The sequence below is a fragment of the Hippocampus bargibanti genome, linkage group LG02 (assembly GCF_051943395.1).
Source record: "Hippocampus bargibanti isolate YZ-2025 linkage group LG02, ASM5194339v1, whole genome shotgun sequence".
NCBI classification, from domain to species: Eukaryota; Metazoa; Chordata; class Actinopteri; order Syngnathiformes; family Syngnathidae; genus Hippocampus; species Hippocampus bargibanti.
Window position 1 is genome coordinate 17609416 of NC_142735.1, and position 19621 is coordinate 17629036.

General features: G+C 47.5%; 1 protein-coding gene across 2 annotated transcripts; it reads right to left on the bottom strand.

Annotated features, from left to right (window-relative positions):
- Positions 1-1916: 1916 nt before the first annotated feature.
- tgfb5 (transforming growth factor, beta 5) lies at positions 1917-17230 on the bottom strand. 2 transcript variants are annotated; one of them, XM_088989722.1, is made up of 8 exons: positions 16700-17230; positions 15793-16227; positions 8151-8314; positions 7253-7385; positions 7059-7169; positions 3568-3748; positions 2745-2898; positions 1917-2302 (listed from the first exon to the last, which is right to left on the bottom strand). In XM_088989722.1, exons 2-8 carry the CDS (start codon positions 16166-16168, stop codon positions 2144-2146), a joined length of 1278 nt encoding a protein of 425 aa, XP_088845848.1. In that variant the 5' UTR covers positions 16169-16227; positions 16700-17230; the 3' UTR covers positions 1917-2143. The 2 variants fall into 2 exon arrangements, with proteins under 2 accessions (XP_088845848.1, XP_088845849.1); XM_088989723.1 differs by having other exon boundaries at positions 16695-17230.
- Between the last annotated feature and the right edge of the window lie 2391 nt (positions 17231-19621).

The following is a 19621-nucleotide window of genomic DNA, read 5'->3' on the forward strand; positions in this document are numbered from 1 at the left end:
GGAGAAGATGCATTCTTGTTACTCATCCAGTTATGAATATGATTCAAATAGTTCTGAAGAGGAAAGCATACAATTTTGCAATCAATTAAAGAATTTATTCCATGTTATTTTGAGGCATCTGGACAGAAATGTATCACCCAAAAAATGCAGAAGATGGCGACAAAGCTACGTGGAAATGGAAGTGGAAATTTTTGTCAGAGAATATCAAATAGTTGCTCGGTGCAACACAAGATTCACCATCGCGTTATTTATGCGTTTTCCTTCTAATTTCGCCATCAACATGAAGTTTTCAGACCAAACAAAGTACCTCAAAATGCATTGACGTGATAAAAGGACTGATACAGTGTGTCCTTTCTCGGTCAGGGGCGTTCCTTCCGTGACGTGAGGAATCATCACCAACACAAAAAGAAGACTTCTGGAATATTCTAGTTTTAAAACGTAAAATATAGCTATATGTGGTGGAATCTTTTAAAATACGCTCAGTAGAAGTCATTTGAAGCGATTTTACAAATTATGGACACAAATTGTCCGGATGCGTCGGTTGTCCTTTAAGATTAGGTTTAGGGTGAGGGTTTAAGGATAGGGTTCCGGGGTATGGGTTAAGGCTAGGAATTCGGGTTTGGGTTCTGTAGGTTATGGTTAGGGTTTGAATTAGGGTAGGGGTCACATGGTTCAGCTTCGGGATTAGGGTTCAGGTTCAGGGGGGGCAGGGTTAATATTTGGGTTATTTCTTAAGGTCAGGGTTAGAGTTTGGGTTCACGGTTAGGGTCCGAGCTAGTTTAAGGTTAGGCTCAGGGGTGAGGGTTAATGATGAGGCAGAGAGTGAGGATCAGGATTAGAAGTTAGGAGTTTCGGTACAAGCAGTTTGCTCAAATGTTGATTTTTGCAGTGCACCTTAGCTAAGTGAGCTATTTACTGTATTAGAGTATAGAAGAAAAAAAATCATACTGTGGAAAAGTTTAAGAGAAACTGTAAAAGAAATGTGCTTGTGCTTCTGTTTAACATCTAATGAGGCTGAAGATATATTAAGAAGCGACGACTATTGAGCATGCTTTCAATCACTTAAGCGCTTCTTATGTAATTTTGGCAGAAACATTTTTAGACTGGTCGTTTCACAAAGCGGATCTATTTAATGCAGTGTCACAAAAAAAACTTTTTCTTCCAGTTGCATAACCTACAAAACGCTCTTAACCACTGTTGGACTGTCTTTATACTTCCATGACTGGACAGCGGAATAGCAGCTCAACACAATTACGCATGACCTCACCCAAAAAAAAAAAAACATAACCACTGGCATACCAGTCTATATTTAAACATCAGCGTCAATGTTTTTTTTCCTTTTATTTGCACAATTTCAAGTGTGGTCAACAAGTACAGAATACTTTGTGTGTGTGTTTGTGTGGGTATGTGTGTCTGTGTGTGCGTGTGTGTATGTGTGAGACAGAGAAGGTAAACCGCAAGTCAACAGAGAGACAGCGTAACTATCAGTAGGATAATGAATGCAGAAGAGGAAAAAAAGAAGCATTTCAGCGTCATTAGGCTGCCAGACCCCAAAAACGCTCGGAAGTGCGCCGGGGTTGTAAACCACCACTTTCCAGACAAATTCCGCCCCGTCGTCCGTCCCACGTCTGGCTCTCAAAAGGGCATCTCTCGTGCACTCCTCCCGCCACAAATCCCAGAAGCAGGAATAGAGGAGTAGCAGGAGAAGGCGTTTTAAATGGATGCCTTTTTTTGTGAAAAAGTTTGCATCCTGTTTACACTGTGGCACATTTGAGGCCCGGACCGCAGCAAGCTGGCAGGCCCTCGGCCCTCGTTTGGACACGGCTCTTTTTCTTTTTCTTCTTTTATCCATCTACGGTATAAACACTCACAAGGAACAGTGGTCATAAAATAATTATTTGCTCAGGAGACGTATGTGGAAGAACGGTCAAATTTTATTACAGCATGTTGACTTTATGCATCCAGAAAATATTCACTGCTTCACTTTGAGAGTTTTGATGCGATTAAAGTATAACATAAAACATAGCCCAGGTGAAGTGTGGTGAATACTTTTCATATGAAGTGTTGCGATGTGAACTTATTTACAGACACAAATGGAGAGTTCGCAATGGCGGTGCGTGGAGGACGAGGAGGGTGTTGGTATCTAGCGACACTTGCAGGACTTGACCACCATATTAGAGAGCTGCTCCACACGGGGGCTGCGCCCGATGAAGTACATGATGGTGAGGGGCTCCAGGTCCTGGGGGACGCAGCAAGGTGACGCCGATGCTTCAGGGTTCAGCTTGTTGTACAGTGGCAGGATCTGACACACACATACGCACAAATAAAAACAAACACGGCCAAATTGTCCGCATTTTCCCCGCCCACGTGCTTAGTTTTTATATTAGTTATATAAAGTCCTGTGGATGTGTACTTTGGAGAAGAATTCCCAGTGCCACGTTGTGTTAGTTGCATGATTGCGAACCACACGGTGTGTTGTTGTGTTTCTTTATGTTTATGGAGGCCATGAGGTGACAAGACATTTACTGTACGAGGCTGAGGTAAACCAGCAGCCGCAGAGCATGCATGTGGGCTTCATTGCGTCAGCGCACGTCACCCAAGTCTGTCCATTTGACACACGCTAACCCACCGAGCAGACACTAAAGTGATTATTTGGTGCTGACATCCAACAGTCATCTTTATGTGTGGCCATCACTTGAAACCAGCGTGACCGGTGTTACTAAACATAAACTGCAGAAGCTCACCATGTTGTAGTGGTTGTTGGCGCTCCAGAGGTAAGGACAGTTGCCGGTGCAGAAGTTGGCTTTGTAACCTTTGGGTTCATGGATCCACTTCCAGTTGAGGTCACGCCGGAAGTCAATGTAGAGCGAGCGTAGGCAGCAGCCCGACTCGGACCCACTAACACACACATGCAGAAAAGGGATCTTGAAAGTTGGGTCATGGGAAAATGACAAAAGAAAATGCTAATGACAATGCGAGGCTGCCAGAGAGGCTGAACCAGACTAAATCAAACGCGTAGCAGTCTAAACACTGGGACACCATTCTTAGTCTTTACTCACTACTGGCCCAACTCACTCACTTCTTACTCCATTTTGACATCATGTATTGTGTGTACGTGTATATGTAGCGAGAAGCTCAACTATTACACAACCAAAGACAAAACGTTCCACTCTTTTTTGTTGTTGCTGAAATTAACTCATTAAGTGCCAGACAATGTGCAAAAAATGTGTCCACTCCAGTGCTAGGGTTTCTGTCATTGCCACTCAAATTGCAGGACCCACCGAATATTCAGTTTCAGGACGACATAAACATTCAAGACAGCATTAGAAACCTTAGACTCTCTTCGTTCACCCCCGCAAGAAAAACCAAAATTCGAACAAATTCGAGAATGGCAGTGAATGAGTTAATTTGGGTTAGGTGTAAAAATGTAAAATATAGTTGTTAGCAGATTCATTTCGACTTGATTTTTATCAACAAAAATGTCTTTTCCACTTTTTGGGGGATTTTGTTTGTTTTCTTTTGCTAAAATAAGCACACTGTGTAACTGTACTTCGAATGCAGTTATACCGCGAGCAGGTGGCAGCATCTGTGGCCGCCGCCCTCTTCTTGCGGTTCCTCTTGGCCGGGTTGTCCACTCGGTCGCTGGGCAGCAGGGTGAGGATGAGGTGAGGTGTCTTGCTGCTGAAATCTGCCTGACCTTTCACCTGGCTCTGCATCTTGAGCTGGCGCAGCTGCTCGTCGTCCACGCCTACTCCCCCCAAAAAATAAGACAAGCCATTTTGAGTGCTGCTTTGTCTCTTCGGTGTGAAAAAGAATCCGTTTTCATGTTGAGCTCACCTCATAATTAATGTCTTCAAACAAGCCGTGGGAGGATTCTTAAACATGTCAAATATTTTACGTTATGAGTTTGTGCAAGACCGACAACACCGTCGTCATCGTGTCATTTGGCCCATTAGCAACTGTTAGCATGCAATGCCACGTCGTAGCCAATTGCAAATGACGTGGGGGGAGTCAAGTCATAACAAGACTCTCTTACAGCAGAAATAATTTTTGTTGACGTAAAGCGGTGGGGGGGGAAAACGTTGAGGCGAGTATAAATTGGGAGTAGCGGGTGGCCATTTGGGGCCTCGTCGCATGTTGCTCAATAGTATCAGCAGTGTGTGTGGGAGAACAGTGTGGTCTTTATTTAGCGGGTGGTGTGACCTTGAATCATAGTCATTATGTGACTAGCATTTTTCTTGTAGTGCTAGCACTTAACTGATTTTCAGAGCCTTATGTTTTCTTGAACAACTTTGATGGTACATATAGTATACAGTCAAACCTCGGTTTTCAACCGTAATCCGTTCCAGAAACTTGTTTGAAAACCGATTTGGTCTAAAACCGAAACAGTTCCCATTATAATCAATGTAATTAATGTTTTTAATTGAACAATACAAACACGCCTGCTCACAATGGAACACTACATAAGGATAATGTATTGGTCACAAAGAGACGTGGCATAAGGAAGTGACCGATAAGGAATCCGAGGGGAGTCGAGTGGTGCATTCAGGTGTGTGCAGTTTGGTCGAGAACTGATTTTTGATTGTAAACCGAGGCATAACAAACCCAACATTTTTGTTTCGAAAATCCACAGTACAAACAAAGCAGGACGACCGCTCTTTCCATTTCTATCTGCGGATTGATGTTGTCAGAGAGGCATTCATTAACTGACCTATTTATTATCGGGTGTTGAGCTTGCAGCAGTGTGCAAGAGTGCTGCATCATCCTGACAGCTGTGTTTGATAAATTTTTAAGTTATATGACGCAGTCATAAATAAAGTGAAGTGATTGCCTCCAAAGAGCGGGTCAGGTGTTGCCTCTAAAAGTAATGAAATTTCACTTCATAGGTCTGAAATATATAAATAAATGTGTAATATTAGGGCAGCCTGGTGATCCAGTGGTTAGCGCATCAACCCCGCAGTGCAGAGATATCATGTTCGATCCCAGTTGTGGCATCCCTGTGTGCACGTTGAATGTTCTCCCTGTGCTTGCATGAGTTTTCTCTGGGTACTCCGGTTGCCTCCCACATTCCAAAAACGTGCATGGCAGGCCGATTGAACGTTCTGAATTTCCCTGTGGTGTGAGTGTCAGCGCGGATGGTTGTTACATTACTTTGAGTAATGTCTGATATTTTCAGTGAAAGGGAAAATGATGGATTAATATTTGATATACGACCTTGTGGAACACCATAATGGGATTTTATTTGAAACCTTTCAGGAACAACAGTTACTGAAATGGACAGCTTATCAGATTCTTATTTTTGCATGGAAGGGTTAAGTCTTAAAGGGCAACCGACGTCACTTTTTTGTTTTTTTAACTAACATCAGAAAAAACGTTTTATAGCAACTAAAATACCCAAAACACGCAGTATGATATTTTTATTCAAATGTAAAACACCAATAAAAATGACCTAAAGTGTCCAAAATCTGCAAAAAATTGAGCTGAGATTTGGGCATTTTCAGAAAGTCCCGCCCCCAGTTCGTGACGTCACGCCAAGACGTCTCGCATTGCTGGACAATCAAAACAATGGCTTTAGATTCGGAGAATATGCTTTCTTGTTACACATCCAGTCATGAATATGATTCAAATAGTTCTGAAGAGGAAAGCATACATGTTTGAAATTGATTAAAGAAGTCCTTCCGTGTCATTTTGAGGCATTTGGACTGCAATGTAGCGTCCCAGAAAAGAGGCAGAAAAATGGCGACCAGCTCCTGTGAGGAATGAATCGGCCCGTTTCCACAGGCTGATAAATTCCTTCCATGGAGCTTGGACTCCCTCTTCTGGCGAATTTTGGGTGCACACAAGGATTTCAAACCAAACAGTACAGCAAAATACATTAACGTGATGGAAGGACGCTACAATGCGTCTCTTTTACGGTCAGGAGGCGGTCCTTTACTGACGTCACGTACGGACTCGTCACCAACTCAAAAACAAGACTTCCTGAATGTTCAGCGCGAGTCTTAAAACGTAAAATATAGCTATATGCGGTGGAATCTTATTAAAATACGACCAGTAGAAGTCATTTGAAGCCATTTTACATATTATGGACACAACTTGTCCGGAGACGTCGGTTGTTCTTTAAATGCACAAAGTCACAATATTTAGAAATAGAGTCCAATTGAATGATGTGGACTTTAACCATAACCAGTGTCTGAAACTCATGACAAAAAGTTAGCGGACACCCGGGCAGACAACTCTGAAAAGTTGCCTGCCCGGTCATAAAGTTGCCTGCCCCATTTTTCACAACTTGAAACACAATAAGACGACTAATCGCAAAAAAAACCCAAAACATTGTTGCAAAGTATAAAGGATTTTTTAAGATCAGGAAGTATTTACCACAAATGCTCCCTTGCTTAATTTATGGTAAATATCCCTTGCTGAAGATTTTTCTCCAGTTGTTGTTTGTCGTCATGGTGCACAATGCAATGTTTGCGTTGTCTGCTAAAAGCCACGTGGACTCCTCTTTCGAACGTTCATTTGGCAATTGTATGCAAATTACCAACAGAAGCCTGTTTCGTGCTTCGGACTATACCGTGACTGTAAAGTGTACTTGAGAGTTTTGAAAGGCGCTTAGAAAGAGGAGTCTACGTAGCTTGTAGCGGTTTGATTGTAGCTTTTGCTTTATTGAATAAAACAAATGTTTGATTTGAAAAAAAAATCCCTTTTTTTCTTGAAGAAGTTGTCGGCCACCCGGGCCGAGACGTTTTGAAAGTTGTACGCCCGACGTAAAAGTTGTACGCCCCGGGCCTCCTGGCAGACGTTATTTCAAACACTACCATAACCCATTTATTTTCATCAATAAACCGAGCCTGCATGTTTTCATAGCAGAGGAGGAAGAAAACCTCCCCAAACCTTGGCAATGCATTTAAACTACACACAGGAAGTCTGGAATTCAAGCGACAAATCCCAAACCTCAAAATTACCAACCTCAATACATTGTGACATAACACCAGATTGTGTCAATCAAAATCTTATTGTGTTTGTCGTGGCAGATTATAGTGCATAAATCAGTCGCTAACCTGCAAAGAGAGCCTCCAGTTCCTCGCTCTTGTTGGGCACAATATTGTTGGTAGCAGGGACGAAGGTGCAGCATGGACAGTGAACGCCCAGTCTCAAGCCCAGATTGTTTTCTGCCACCGGGAGAGAAGGAAAGGTCGTCCGTCAGAACAATTTGACGTGAGTTTTCCAAGCTGAGAGTCGAAATGACGCTGACCTGGCTCCGACACCCAGTCTTTGACGGTTTCGGTGACGTCCACGGAGATCCAGGCACCCCTCGCCCGCGGCAGAACAGTGCGAGAATCGATGTAGCGCTGCGTGGACGTGCTCTCCTCGTCTGGCTTCAGCAGCTGTACCAACACAGACACCGACATTGACATTGTGCTCCTTGGAGTGACGGATTGAAATACACCCGGTCGTCTACTTCGTAATTATTGGATTATTCCCACGAGGGTAGCTGGCGTGCTGGAGCCTACTCTAGCTGTCTTTGGGCAGTCGGCGGGGGACACCCTGAACTGTTTGTCGGCCAATCGCAGGGCAGTGAAGAGTTTTGTCAAGATAGCCAATATTTAAAAGGAAAATGTAAACCTGTAACAGTTTAGTTTTCTTATTTTCTATGAGTCATTGAGTTTATAAAATGTGCAGTAGTGTAAAAAAATGCATTTCCACAAGCCTTAGTGTGAAAGGGTTAGGAAGAAAGCATCAAATGTGGGTTGGATCTCCTGGACTCTCCGAGTAAAGTGTTTTTACTTGGCAAAGGTCTGCGTTCCCTTTGAGTGCTCGTTTCTTTCCACTGTGGCAAAGGAAATAACCAAAATAACACATGCGAAACTTCTATGCCCATAAATTTACAAAAAAAATATTCAAATGAAAGCGACTCGCTTCCCTGAGAATTCTGCCAGAGGTGTGAAATATTTCCTTGCAGCTCATTAAGGTATTCCACACAGCTGAGTGTTGACATATGCACATCCACTTTTAGACAAAATGACATAGTATAAACATAGTCTCATTCTTTTACGACATATGTGGGTCCCCTTTTAAAAAAAGAGCATTAAAAAGTGTGTTAAAAATGTCTGTTTGGATCTTACAATCATAAGTTAGAGGACTGTCCTAACCTGATAGATCTCCACTCTCTGCTCCGAGGACCGGGCTTGCGGGTTGGGCGCTCGGAAGATCCTGAACTCAGCCTTGACCAGCGTGCTGTTGGTTAGATCCACGCTGCTCACGTCAAACAGGACCTTCCTGTAATGCGGGTCCAGTGGCAACGGCTGCACCGCGTCTGGATGGGGGGTGATAATGAATGGTGACGAAAATCAAAATGAAAGGTTTGAACAGTAAGTCGATGCCTTGTGCAGCTTTGGCAACTCTGGATGCATTGCCAGTATTACGTAACCAGCATGCCAGTGTGCGTGTTTCTTTCATTCGTAGCTTGACATTTCATAAGATTTCAGTCGCACGTCGAACGTTGACGTGATGTCTGAAGAAAGCAGACACGCACGCAGTCAATTACTTTTCAGCTTTGATGCCACACGTGTGCCTCAGTCAAAAGTCGGGCACAAAATACAGTTTCAGTTTCAATATCGTAGGCATAAATGCAGCTTCTGTTCTATGCCAGGAGTGTTTTTTTCTGCTTTTATCTTTACCGTAGATAGAATGAAATGATATGTTGCTAAATTATACATTGTTCGATGTATATCGTATCTGTTGGTCATGTCTCTGGGAGATTTGGTTTTGACATCTGTTCGTTTTGGTTATATATATATTATATATTGGTTAGTATATATTATTATTTTTTACTTCAAAATGCCGCCGCAATGGTGGCTGCCTTTACAGCGGCTCCTGTATTTTGTTTTTCTATTTCTACCTTCCTTTCATCACTTTCTTCTTCTTTTCCTTTCGGCTTTTCCCTTCAAGGGGTCGCCACAGCAAATCAGTGTCCTCCATCTTTAGAGGCTGTGAAATGTAAATTTCTCCACTGCAAGACTAATAAAGGCTAATCCAATAAAATCCAACATAAATACCTGTCTCTTAAATTTGTTTATACATTTTTAGTTTGATTATGCATTTTAATTGTTTGGGTTCAATACCTCTGAAAAGGTTCAGAACCTATAATGGTCAAGATTAACTAGATGTGAAGATTATCTTTAGTTTCGATTGAAAGGAAACACCTTATGAAGAAAACTCCTTCATGTTCAATTGGTAGAGTCCAAATAGTTACTGCTACTGCACTAACTGACTAGTTTGACTCCGCAGCTTGGTGGAAAGTGCCAATATTGCCATTTTTTCAGTCTCAAGGCTCAATAAATATCCACCCACAAGCTTGTCGCCACGGTAATGAAAGCTGGCATGGACCCAACGCTGAGGTGGGGGACTGGCATGCATGCAGAGTTCAATGTCACAATGCCACAGCACACATTGTTGGGAGCAATCAAAATTCAGCAAACGGCAAACTAGTAAGAAGACAGGAAAAGTTGATTGGATTTTTATAATCACAGCCTGCCCATGTGTTGACTTAAAATCACCCTTAATGTTGTGACGACATTTTTATTCACAGTCTATCCTTTCCGCTCGCTCATTTCCTCGATGCGGCCCTTAAAAAATGTTGCTGATAGATTAATAATGCAAGGGCACACATTTTGTTGCGGCAAGTTGAGTTCGAGGGTCAGTCACCAAATCAAAGTTTTTCTACTATTTGCAGAATGTATCATTTGAATATGGAAACGCTAACAGAGCTTTATAGAAATAAAGGGTTACATATTGACATGCATGTCTTTCCTATTCAGTTACGATAATTCAAACATCTTTAACACGATTAGTACTGGTATCTTTATACAATTTATAGTTTAAAAAGGGTTGGTAATCCCTGTTTATTGCTGGTGATTGTCACATCTCGTTGCCATCCGGGGCGCGCCCCGCCCCTCCTGTCACCTCCTCCGCCAATCTTGGGAGACGGCCCCTCCAATCATCATTCACCTGGGTTCCCACAGCTGATTGTCATTCACTGATTGTGCCTTCTGCCTATATCTGTCTGTCGCTCACTACCGTCTCCGTCGGAGTATTTTTGGTCATTGCCGTTTCCACTTCCGTGTTGCCAGGTCTGCTGTCATTTAGTTATCTTCCTCCACTCTTCCCTGTTTGTTATTCTTTGATGCATGTTCCAGTAAAGACTCTTGATCCATCCAAGCCTGTCACGCCGTGTATTTCGGGTCCTTCCCTATCGCCAAGATTCCGTCGCTCGAGTTCTGCCTCCTTGCACTCGAGCGTCGTAACACAATACTCCGACCACCCATGGACCCCGCCGGCGATGACAGGTACTTTGCCGCCCTTGTGCAAGAGGCGGAGCGTTCGAGCCAGCTGGCCCAGTCGATTGAGGAAATGCGCTACGCCACTTCCTCGCTGGCTCAACGCCTCAAGGAGATGGAAACATGCATCGCCACCCTCACTGTTCCTTCCTCCCCGCCCGTGGGCAGGCGCACTCCCCCGCTACCCCAACCCTCACGCTACGCAGGCGAAACCGAGCGCTGCGCTCAATTCCTCATGCAGTGTGCGCTCGTGTTTGAACAACATCCTGACGCCTACGTTAGCGATGAGGCTAAGGTAGCCTTCATCACCAGCCTGCTCGCGGGTGAAGCCGAAACATGGGTGCTGGCGGTACGAGAGTCCCGACCGGAGCTGTGCGCCTCGTATCAGGACTTCGTGGCCGAGATACGCCGGGTGTTTCACCATCCAGTGACGGAGGTCGAGGCGGAAGGGAGAATCCTCGACTGCGTCCAAGGGGCCCGTTCGGCCACAGAATACTCCGTCGCTTTCCGGATCCAGGCCGCTGGCAGCGGCTACGGCGACCGAGCGTTGAGGGGGGTGTTTCGTCGCGGCTTGAATTCCGACCTAAAGGACGAGTTGGCTACCCGCGACGCCGGCACCACCTTCGACGACCTCGTCGAGATTGTCATCGGCTTGGATCATCGTCTCCGAGAGCGGCGAAAGGAGCTGAGCGACCGACGGCCCGAGGTACCCCGAAGCCGACCTCGGTCGACCACACCCGGCAGCGACCGCGCGCAGCCCCAGGAGGGACTCCTTGAACCTATGGTGATAGGGGGGGGAGACGACCGCGCCAACCCGAGGGCTCGTCGCACCCGAGGCCCCCAGCCTAGGACCCACGGCCAATGTAAGTCCCCGCCGAAACGGCGTCCGTTGGGGGATAAGTCCACAACACGAGTCACACGGTTGGAGCTGGAAAGTGAACTATTTGGCCCCTCCAGCTCCCAAAGAGTGCGGGCACTAGTGGACTCGGGGGCCGACGGGTGCATCATCGACCCCCACTTGGCCGACCTTTTGGGCTGCCAACTTATAGATCTCCTTCCCCCTAAGGAGATCGTCGACCTGGATGGCCGATTATTAGCCCGGGTCACCCACCTCACGGCCCCACTTAAGCTCCGAGTGGCAGGCAACCATGTGGAGCACCGCCAATTTTTTGTTATGCCCTCCCGGAACGCGCCATTGGTCTTGGGTCTCCCCTGGCTCAAGGCCCATGACCCATCCATTTCTTGGGAGGGCCCCACCATTCAGGGCTGGAGCCCCTACTGCTACGCAAACTGCCTGCGGTCGGCTACGGCAGGGCGTAACCCCTCCCGCGGTGGCCCGCCCGAGGCCATCTGCCTCAAAGGCGTGCCACAGTGCTACCACGACCTGCGGGAGGTGTTTAGCAAAGACAACGCCCAATCCCTGCCGCCCCACCGACCGTATGACTGTGCTATTGACTTGCAGCCAGGGGCTCCATTACCGGACTCCAGACTTTACCACATTTCACAACCGGAACGGGAAGCCCTGAGCACTTACATAGACTCCTCTCTAGCGGCGGTACTCATTCGCCCGTCGCGTTCCCCGCTGGGCGCAGGGTTTTTTCTTTATCGACAAAAAGCACGGATCCCTGCGCCCATGCGTTGACTACCGGGGCCTGAACGACATCACCATCCGCAACAAATACCCTCTCCCCCTCATGGATTCGGCCTTCGCGCCCCTTCAGTCCGCCACCATTTTTTCAAAATTAGACCTTCGTAGCGCCTACCATTTGGTCCGCATCCGTGAGGGGGATGAATGGAAAACAGCCTTCAAGACACCTTTAGGGCACTTTGAATACCTGGTGATGCCGTTCGGGCTCACGAACGCGCCTGCCGTATTCCAGAATTTGATAAATGATGTGCTCAGGGACTTCCTCAATGTTTTTGTTTTTGTTTACCTTGATGACATTCTTATTTTTTCTCGCTCTGCAGAAGAACACCGGCAACACGTCCGACGGGTCCTGGCGCGGCTCCTGCAAAACCGGCTCTATGTGAAGGCAGAGAAGTGTGACTTCCATGTCCGCTCTCTGTCGTTCCTGGGGTTTGTTGTGGAGCAGGGGCAGCTCAGGGCCGACCCCGCCAAAACCAAAGCGGTGGTGGAATGGCCGATCCCAAAGACGCGCAAGCAGCTTCAGCGGTTTTTGGGGTTTGCCAACTTCTACCGCCGCTCATTCGCGGGTATAGTCAGAAGGCACTCCCCCTCACTAACCTCACGTCCACCAAGCTCCCTTTCAGGTGGACTCCCGATGCTGAGGGGGCTTTCAACCGCCTCCGTCTTGCCTTCACCAACCCCCCTGTTCTGCGTCATCCCGACCCGGAGCTCCCGTTCACGGTCGAGGTTCACGCATCCGAGTCCGGAGTAGGGGCCGTCCTTTCCCAGCGCTCTCCCACCGACCAGAAGCTACGCCCATGCGCCTTCTTCTCCCGCCGGCTCAGCCCTGCCGAAGCCAATTATGACGTCGGCAATCGGGAACTGCTGGCGGTCGTCCTGGCCCTGCAGGAATGGAGACACTGGCTTGAGGGAGCTAAACACCCCTTCACCGTCTACATCGGACCCGTCTCATTTCCACCCTGTGCCTGGCAATGCTACGTCCACGTTAGCGCAAGCCTCGTCGCGTTTGAATCGCGTCACTCGACGAGCCGCAACGTCCACGTAAACGTCCGGCCGAGACCTCCTTCCAGGTGGCCGTCCAGGGTGACCCTGGGTGACTGGCATTGCACGCCCACGTCCAGCCACGCTGTCGTCGTGCATGACGAATTGAGTCTCATCCACGACGAGCCGTGCAACGTCCGCGTCAATGTCAGTCCGAGACCCCACTCACCGCTGGATCCCGGAGCGGCTCTGGACTGGTCTCGTTCCCCCGGAGCCGGGCAGTTCACGCCCACGTCGGCGTCCGGCCGAGACCTGGTCCCATACGGCCGTACGGGGTGCCATTCTGCGCCTGGCAGTTCGACGTCCACGCAGAGCCATGCGCCGTCGCGTGAACGTGCGAGAGGGCATCCCCAGGGGCTGTCCCAAGGATCGCCTGTTCGTCCCCCCCCCCCTCTACGCACTGAGGTGCTTATCTGGGGGCACACATCTAAGATAGCCTGCCACGCGGGGCTCAACAGGACGATCCAACTCATCGCCCAACGGTTCTGGTGGCCGGGGTTTAGGAGGGACATCACCCTCTTCGTGAAGGCCTGCCCGACCTGCGCCCGTGGAAAGGCCTCCCACCAGCCCCCGGCCGGACTCCTCCAGCCCCTACCGGTTCCGTCCAGACCCTGGTCCCACATCTCCGTCGACTTTGTGACAGGCCTTCCCCCCTCCCGTGGCAAGACGGTCGTCCTCACCGTAAGTCGGCCCACTTCGTTCCGTTAACCAGGTTGCCGTCCGCCACCGAGACGGCTCAACTCCTGGTTAACCATGTCGTCCGTCTCCACGGGATTCCGACGAACATCGTGTCGGACCGGGGACCGCAGTTCGTGTCCAAGGTATGGAAGCGTTTCTGTCGGTCCCTAGGGGCATCGGCGAGCCTGTCGTCTGGTTACCACCCCCAGACCAACGGACAGACGGAGAGGAAGAACCAGGACCTGGAGGCGGCCCTCCGGTGCGTGTGCCTCCACAACCCGGCGTCGTGGGCCCTGCACCTACCCTGGGTGGAGTACGCCCACAACTCCCTGGTCTCCGCAGCCACAGGTCGGTCCCCATTCATGTCCGCCTGTGGCTATCAGCCGCCCTTGTTTCCCACACAGGAAGGCCAGGTGGAGGTCCCGTCTATCGATCATCACCTCAGACGGGCCCACAGAGCCTGGAAGGAGACCAGGGACGCCCTGTCACGCACCGCATCCCGGAACCGGCGGGTGGCAGACCGCCATCGGCGGCAAGCACCCAGCTACCAGGTCGGGCAGGAGGTCTGGCTATCCACGAAGGACCTTCGGCTGGCAGGGTCCTCGGCCAAGCTGGGCCCACGCTTCACGGGTCCCTTCCCCATCGAGGCCATCCTCAGCCCGGTCTTGGTGAGGCTCCGGCTCCCACCCACCATGCGGATCCACCCCGTTTTTCATGTTTCCCTCCTCAAGTCAGTGGAGACCAGCCCCTTAGCCCCCACGCCCGCCCCCCCACCTCCCCCCCGGATATTGGACGACGGACCAGTCTTCACCGTGCGGGAGATACTGGACTCCAGGCGCAGGGGCAGAGGAGTGCAGTACCTGGTCGACTGGGAGGGCTATGGACCTGAGGAACGTCAATGGGTCCCACGTTCCTGGATCCTCGACCCATCCCTCACCCGGGCGTTCCATGCGGCTCACCCATCCAAACCTGGTGGGCCGCCGAGAGGCGTCCCTTGAGGGGGGGGCACTGTCACATCTCGTTGCCATCCGGGGCGCGCCCCGCCCCTCCTGTCACCTCCTCCGCCAATCTTGGGAGACGGCCCCTCCAATCATCATTCACCTGGGTTCCCACAGCTGATTGTCATTCACTGATTGTGCCTTCTGCCTATATCTGTCTGTCGCTCACTACCGTCTCCGTCGGAGTATTTTTGGTCATTGCCGTTTCCACTTCCGTGTTGCCAGGTCTGCTGTCATTTAGTTATCTTCCTCCACTCTTCCCTGTTTGTTATTCTTTGATGCATGTTCCAGTAAAGACTCTTGATCCATCCAAGCCTGTCACGCCGTGTATTTCGGGTCCTTCCCTATCGCCAAGATTCCGTCGCTCGAGTTCTGCCTCCTTGCACTCGAGCGTCGTAACAGTGATGACATATGCTTTTCATCAAAATTCATTAATTATGAAAGGAATCTATCTCAATGCAAAACACTTTAGATGGGTTAATGTAATTATAATTTATGTCGCCGGAGTAATGATTCTTTAAGAAAATGATATTTGAGCATATAAGGTGGCGCAAAACATATAGACAGACAATATTAATAATACATCCATAATGGACCTACATAATCACAGTTCAGCCTTTTCAATATATGTTTTTAATTTGTGTAGTCACTCTCATTTTCATGTTTTTTCCTCCCGGGCAATTATGAAAGAATGTCAATTTTCCAGAGGTTTATAACATTAGGTATCATTCAGTCCCCGTCTCACATGAATAGCAGTGGTCCACTGTATATGTTTTACCTTAAAAACGAAAAAGTAATGGTACTGCAGGTTACTGAGTCATTAGTTCAAAAGAATGAAAATGAATGACCACCAATTTTCAACCACCCGTTGAGGCAGACGTTTTATGCAAGACCACCCCCTGTTGTAGACTGAAAGTGATGCCAAAGTGCCCACAGGCTGGTCTCCGTCAACGTCACGGATCACCTGTTTTCTGAGTTTGGACATAAGCGGTTAAGCAGGTGAAGTGAACCGTTTGCTTAAGTGCATTTGCTTATAAGTCGCTGGCATAGAAAGACAACAACAATACATGATTTGAACAAGTGGACTCACTCGTTTGGGTGCGCTGGGGCAGCATGTCAATCCTCTGCACTTCTTTTGCGTAGTAGTCCTCCTCGCTGCTTTCCCGCTCGCACGTCGAGTCGCCGAGACCCGCTCTCTCCCTCAGCAGCTCCCGAGTGCTGTTGTACAGCAACATGACCTCCGCGGGGACCGCGCCGCCGGCCGCCGCCGCCGCGGCCGTCACTGCCTCGTCGTAGTCTTCCGGTGGGCTCTGGATGCGTAGCTTGCTGAGAATCTGCCCGCGCACCGCTTCGATTCGCCGCGACTTCTGCTCGTCCAGGTTGATGAAGGCGCAAGTGTTAATGCCCTTGACCAGCGCGAAGGACAGTCGGAGAAGGAGCAACAGAGCCAAACGAGACAGCCACATTGTCCGAATAGAGGCTTGGATAGAGTCCCTCAACGCCCAAGGAGGGGGAAGGGGTGAGACTGTGGGATGAAAAAAATCTCCACAAGGGAAGGGAAACTACAACGAAAAGGCAACACTCGGACCTGGTCGTGAACGCGTGCGTCAGAGTTAAAGCTACCACGATAAACAAACACTTCTCCCAAAAAGCACATTTAAAAAGAACGCTGATTTACGTCAAGCTCGACTCAATGACACATCTCAAAAGGACAATTACACACGGTTAGTTAACTATGAAACTACAAATGTTACAGCTGTCATTGAAAAAAGTATAATAGCTGTTGAACGACTAATGACCAAACTCCAGTGTTTAAATAAGTAACGTTGACTCGAGCAAATTAATATAGGCTACCACAAAGTCCCCGACAATTTGCAACTGAATACTTGTTATAAAGATTATGTCGCCTAATTCGATTAAAAAAATACGCGTGCTGTCCCCCAGTGCCCAGCCTTCGGGAAATATAAAGAACTCAGCCCATGATAAGCTCACCTCACCTGGCAGCTCGCGTCGTGACGTCCCTTCACCTCAGATAAGCACATCAGCGGGGCCAAAGGGGCCACATAGCTGACTCGATGAACCTACCGGCGGTGTGTTTAACGACCTAAATGAAAATGGTGTTCCTCTCCAAAAGGCTCTTATTCCTCCCTCCTAAAAACTATCTCAAAAAGCTCTTATTGTCCTCGCTACAAATAAACAAAACGTCGCTAAACAAGCAGGGAAAAGTACTGATTTATGTTGTAAAACCAAAGCTAGTCGTGCCCCCTCGAACAAACACGAAAACATGGAGAGTAAGAGGGGGGAAAAGCACAAGTTGAAAGATGAATGAAAGTCCTTGTGGCGGAGCGGCTGCTTTTAGGGCAGATCAAGCGGGGTCCGCTGGTATGCGTGCAGACCTGCTGCGGGATGGAGCTCCATCACGAAGCGCGCCGACTGAACCACTCAGTCGCCGGGTAAGAAGAGCAGAAGGCGGGGCCGGCCTGGGTGTAGCGGCCGATGTGTGTGGGAAGTTGGGAGGCGGGCTGCTACCGAAAAGGGAAGGGAGTGTGACTTGTGGATAAGAGCCATTTCACTCTCACCAAAGTGGGCGTACAAACACACCGACTTAGGGACACATCGAGTTGATTCTAAAAATAACAATCCTCAAGAGGCCAGTAAATGGAGACCGTAGTTGACAGCAAGCAGCGAGTTTCATTAGAAAGAAAGCAAAGCGGATGGCTTAGCTTGGGTTTTTTAAGTCATATTGTAATCATGAAAAAACCCACATACACACAATTATACAAAACTAAGATTAATATGGGGTATTCAAAGTTAATGTCATGCAAAATGGTACAAATAACACAATGGTCGACTTTAATGAAACGAGGAAAAAAGCTAACTCGTCGCCAGGGTTTTTTTTTTGTATACGGATGTGATAGTTTCATTAAAGTTTTAATCAAATGTTTGACAAAAAATCTTTTAAAAATTGTACTGCAGACAAATACAGTAAAGTCTCGTTATATCGATATTCAAGGGAGTCCGAAAAATATCGATTTTACCGGGACTATCGATATATATCCGACCCTGTTTGCATGTAATTTTCTCCGTGCGTGCATAGAAATAGTATCGATATAACCGGGACTATCGATATATCCGGGATCGATATAACGAGACTTTACTGTAGTTCAAATGAAGCTATGCTGTGTGAGTAAAATAATTGAAAATGATGAAAGGGCTATCTGTGTCAACCAGCAGAGCAACTACCAGCGAATATTAGTGTGGTTGTACTACACTCCAGTGAACTCCGGATTTTTTCAACGTTGGCTATATGACAATAACAAAGAAGTTCAATGCGTTTCTTTAAAAGTTAAACATGCCTGGATGATAATCATTCAACATAATATGGCACGATCAATAAAGACACCCAAAAGCATTCATACGGTTCACTGACAAAAAACAAAGTTGCAAGGGAATGCAAATCTTAGTGAGGCAACGCATTTTTTCTTCTTTCATGTCACAGTAGTGACTCCGCAGGGTTGTGTGCAATGACAGCAATGGGGTGGTTGACTACATTGGAGACAAAATAATAATTACCCCCGCCCACTCAAAAATAAGATGCAGAACTAAATAAAAAGATGTGCAATTAAACAGTAGTTGATTGCAGTCTTTTCAAAGTAGAAGCTCAAAATGCGTCTTTGCATTTGACATCACTCAGCAGGCCACTTTATCTTCCAGCCATCTCGTTGTTAATTACAGTTCAGGATTTGCACAGCACTGTTAATCTGTCATGGGTGGCTTTTATTGATACCCTGCTGCCATCGCATCATACTGTCATTATAGTTGTGGGCACAGGCCTGTAATTGCTTTAAGTAGAAGGAAAGAAAGGTAGGACACGGCCTGCCTCAAGGGTTTGAGTCGCGGCACACGCACCCACCCCCACTTTTTTAAAAACGAATGTCATTTATGTGTCTGTTTTGACGTGTCTTGCTAAGGATGGAGACAATCTGGCATAGTAGTTGTGATCAAGAGAAACCAAAGCAGGTGGGGTAATGTGGGGTGTTTAGGTTTGATGTCCTGATTTTGCTTTAAAATAAAAAAGGAGAAAAGGGAGAACGGTGAAAAACAACTTTCAGTCTGTCTGCTGTATTTTTCCCCCCGCTGAGCCAAATTTAGACAGGCCGCCGCCACGTCATCTGGGCCTCTGTACTCTCTACAATCACACACAAACACACACACGCTGCCTTATTTACAGACACACACACACACACACACACACACACACACACACTCAACAGTCGCATTCACTTTCACATGTGCAGACATAATCTTACACTAAAAGACACTCATTTTGGCATACTTTATTACACTCACATGGACTCTTACATACTCAGTCACACTTATTTTATTTCTCATCACCATACTCCCCTTTCCCCCTCTGCAGACGCAGACACTCATGTCTTCATTTACATAAACTCATGACACATGAACACTTTCACAGGCTCACAATCGGCCATACTTACAAATTTGCTGTCACACTAACTCACACTCATTCAGTCAAACTCAGATTCACATGCACTCACACCTCGCCACTCATGCACACCCGCAAAAAGTCAAACGCCCTCAGAAACACTCAAAATTACTCACTCACATACACAAGACGACACATATGTATTCTCACACGCACATCCACACGAATGAAGTAATTCTCTCAAGTTACTCCTTGACACATACATTCATACTCTGTCACTCATTCACAGTAACTTTTAATTTTCCTCAAGTCAATCTCTGACATGCACACCTCCATTCACAAGCTCATGTGCATTCACAGACATTCACTCAATATCTGTTAAACATGCACACACGTCCACGTCAACATTTACCCACAGCTATAATAAAGTCAATTCTCATTGGCCACAAAAACCTAACTCCAATTCTGGATG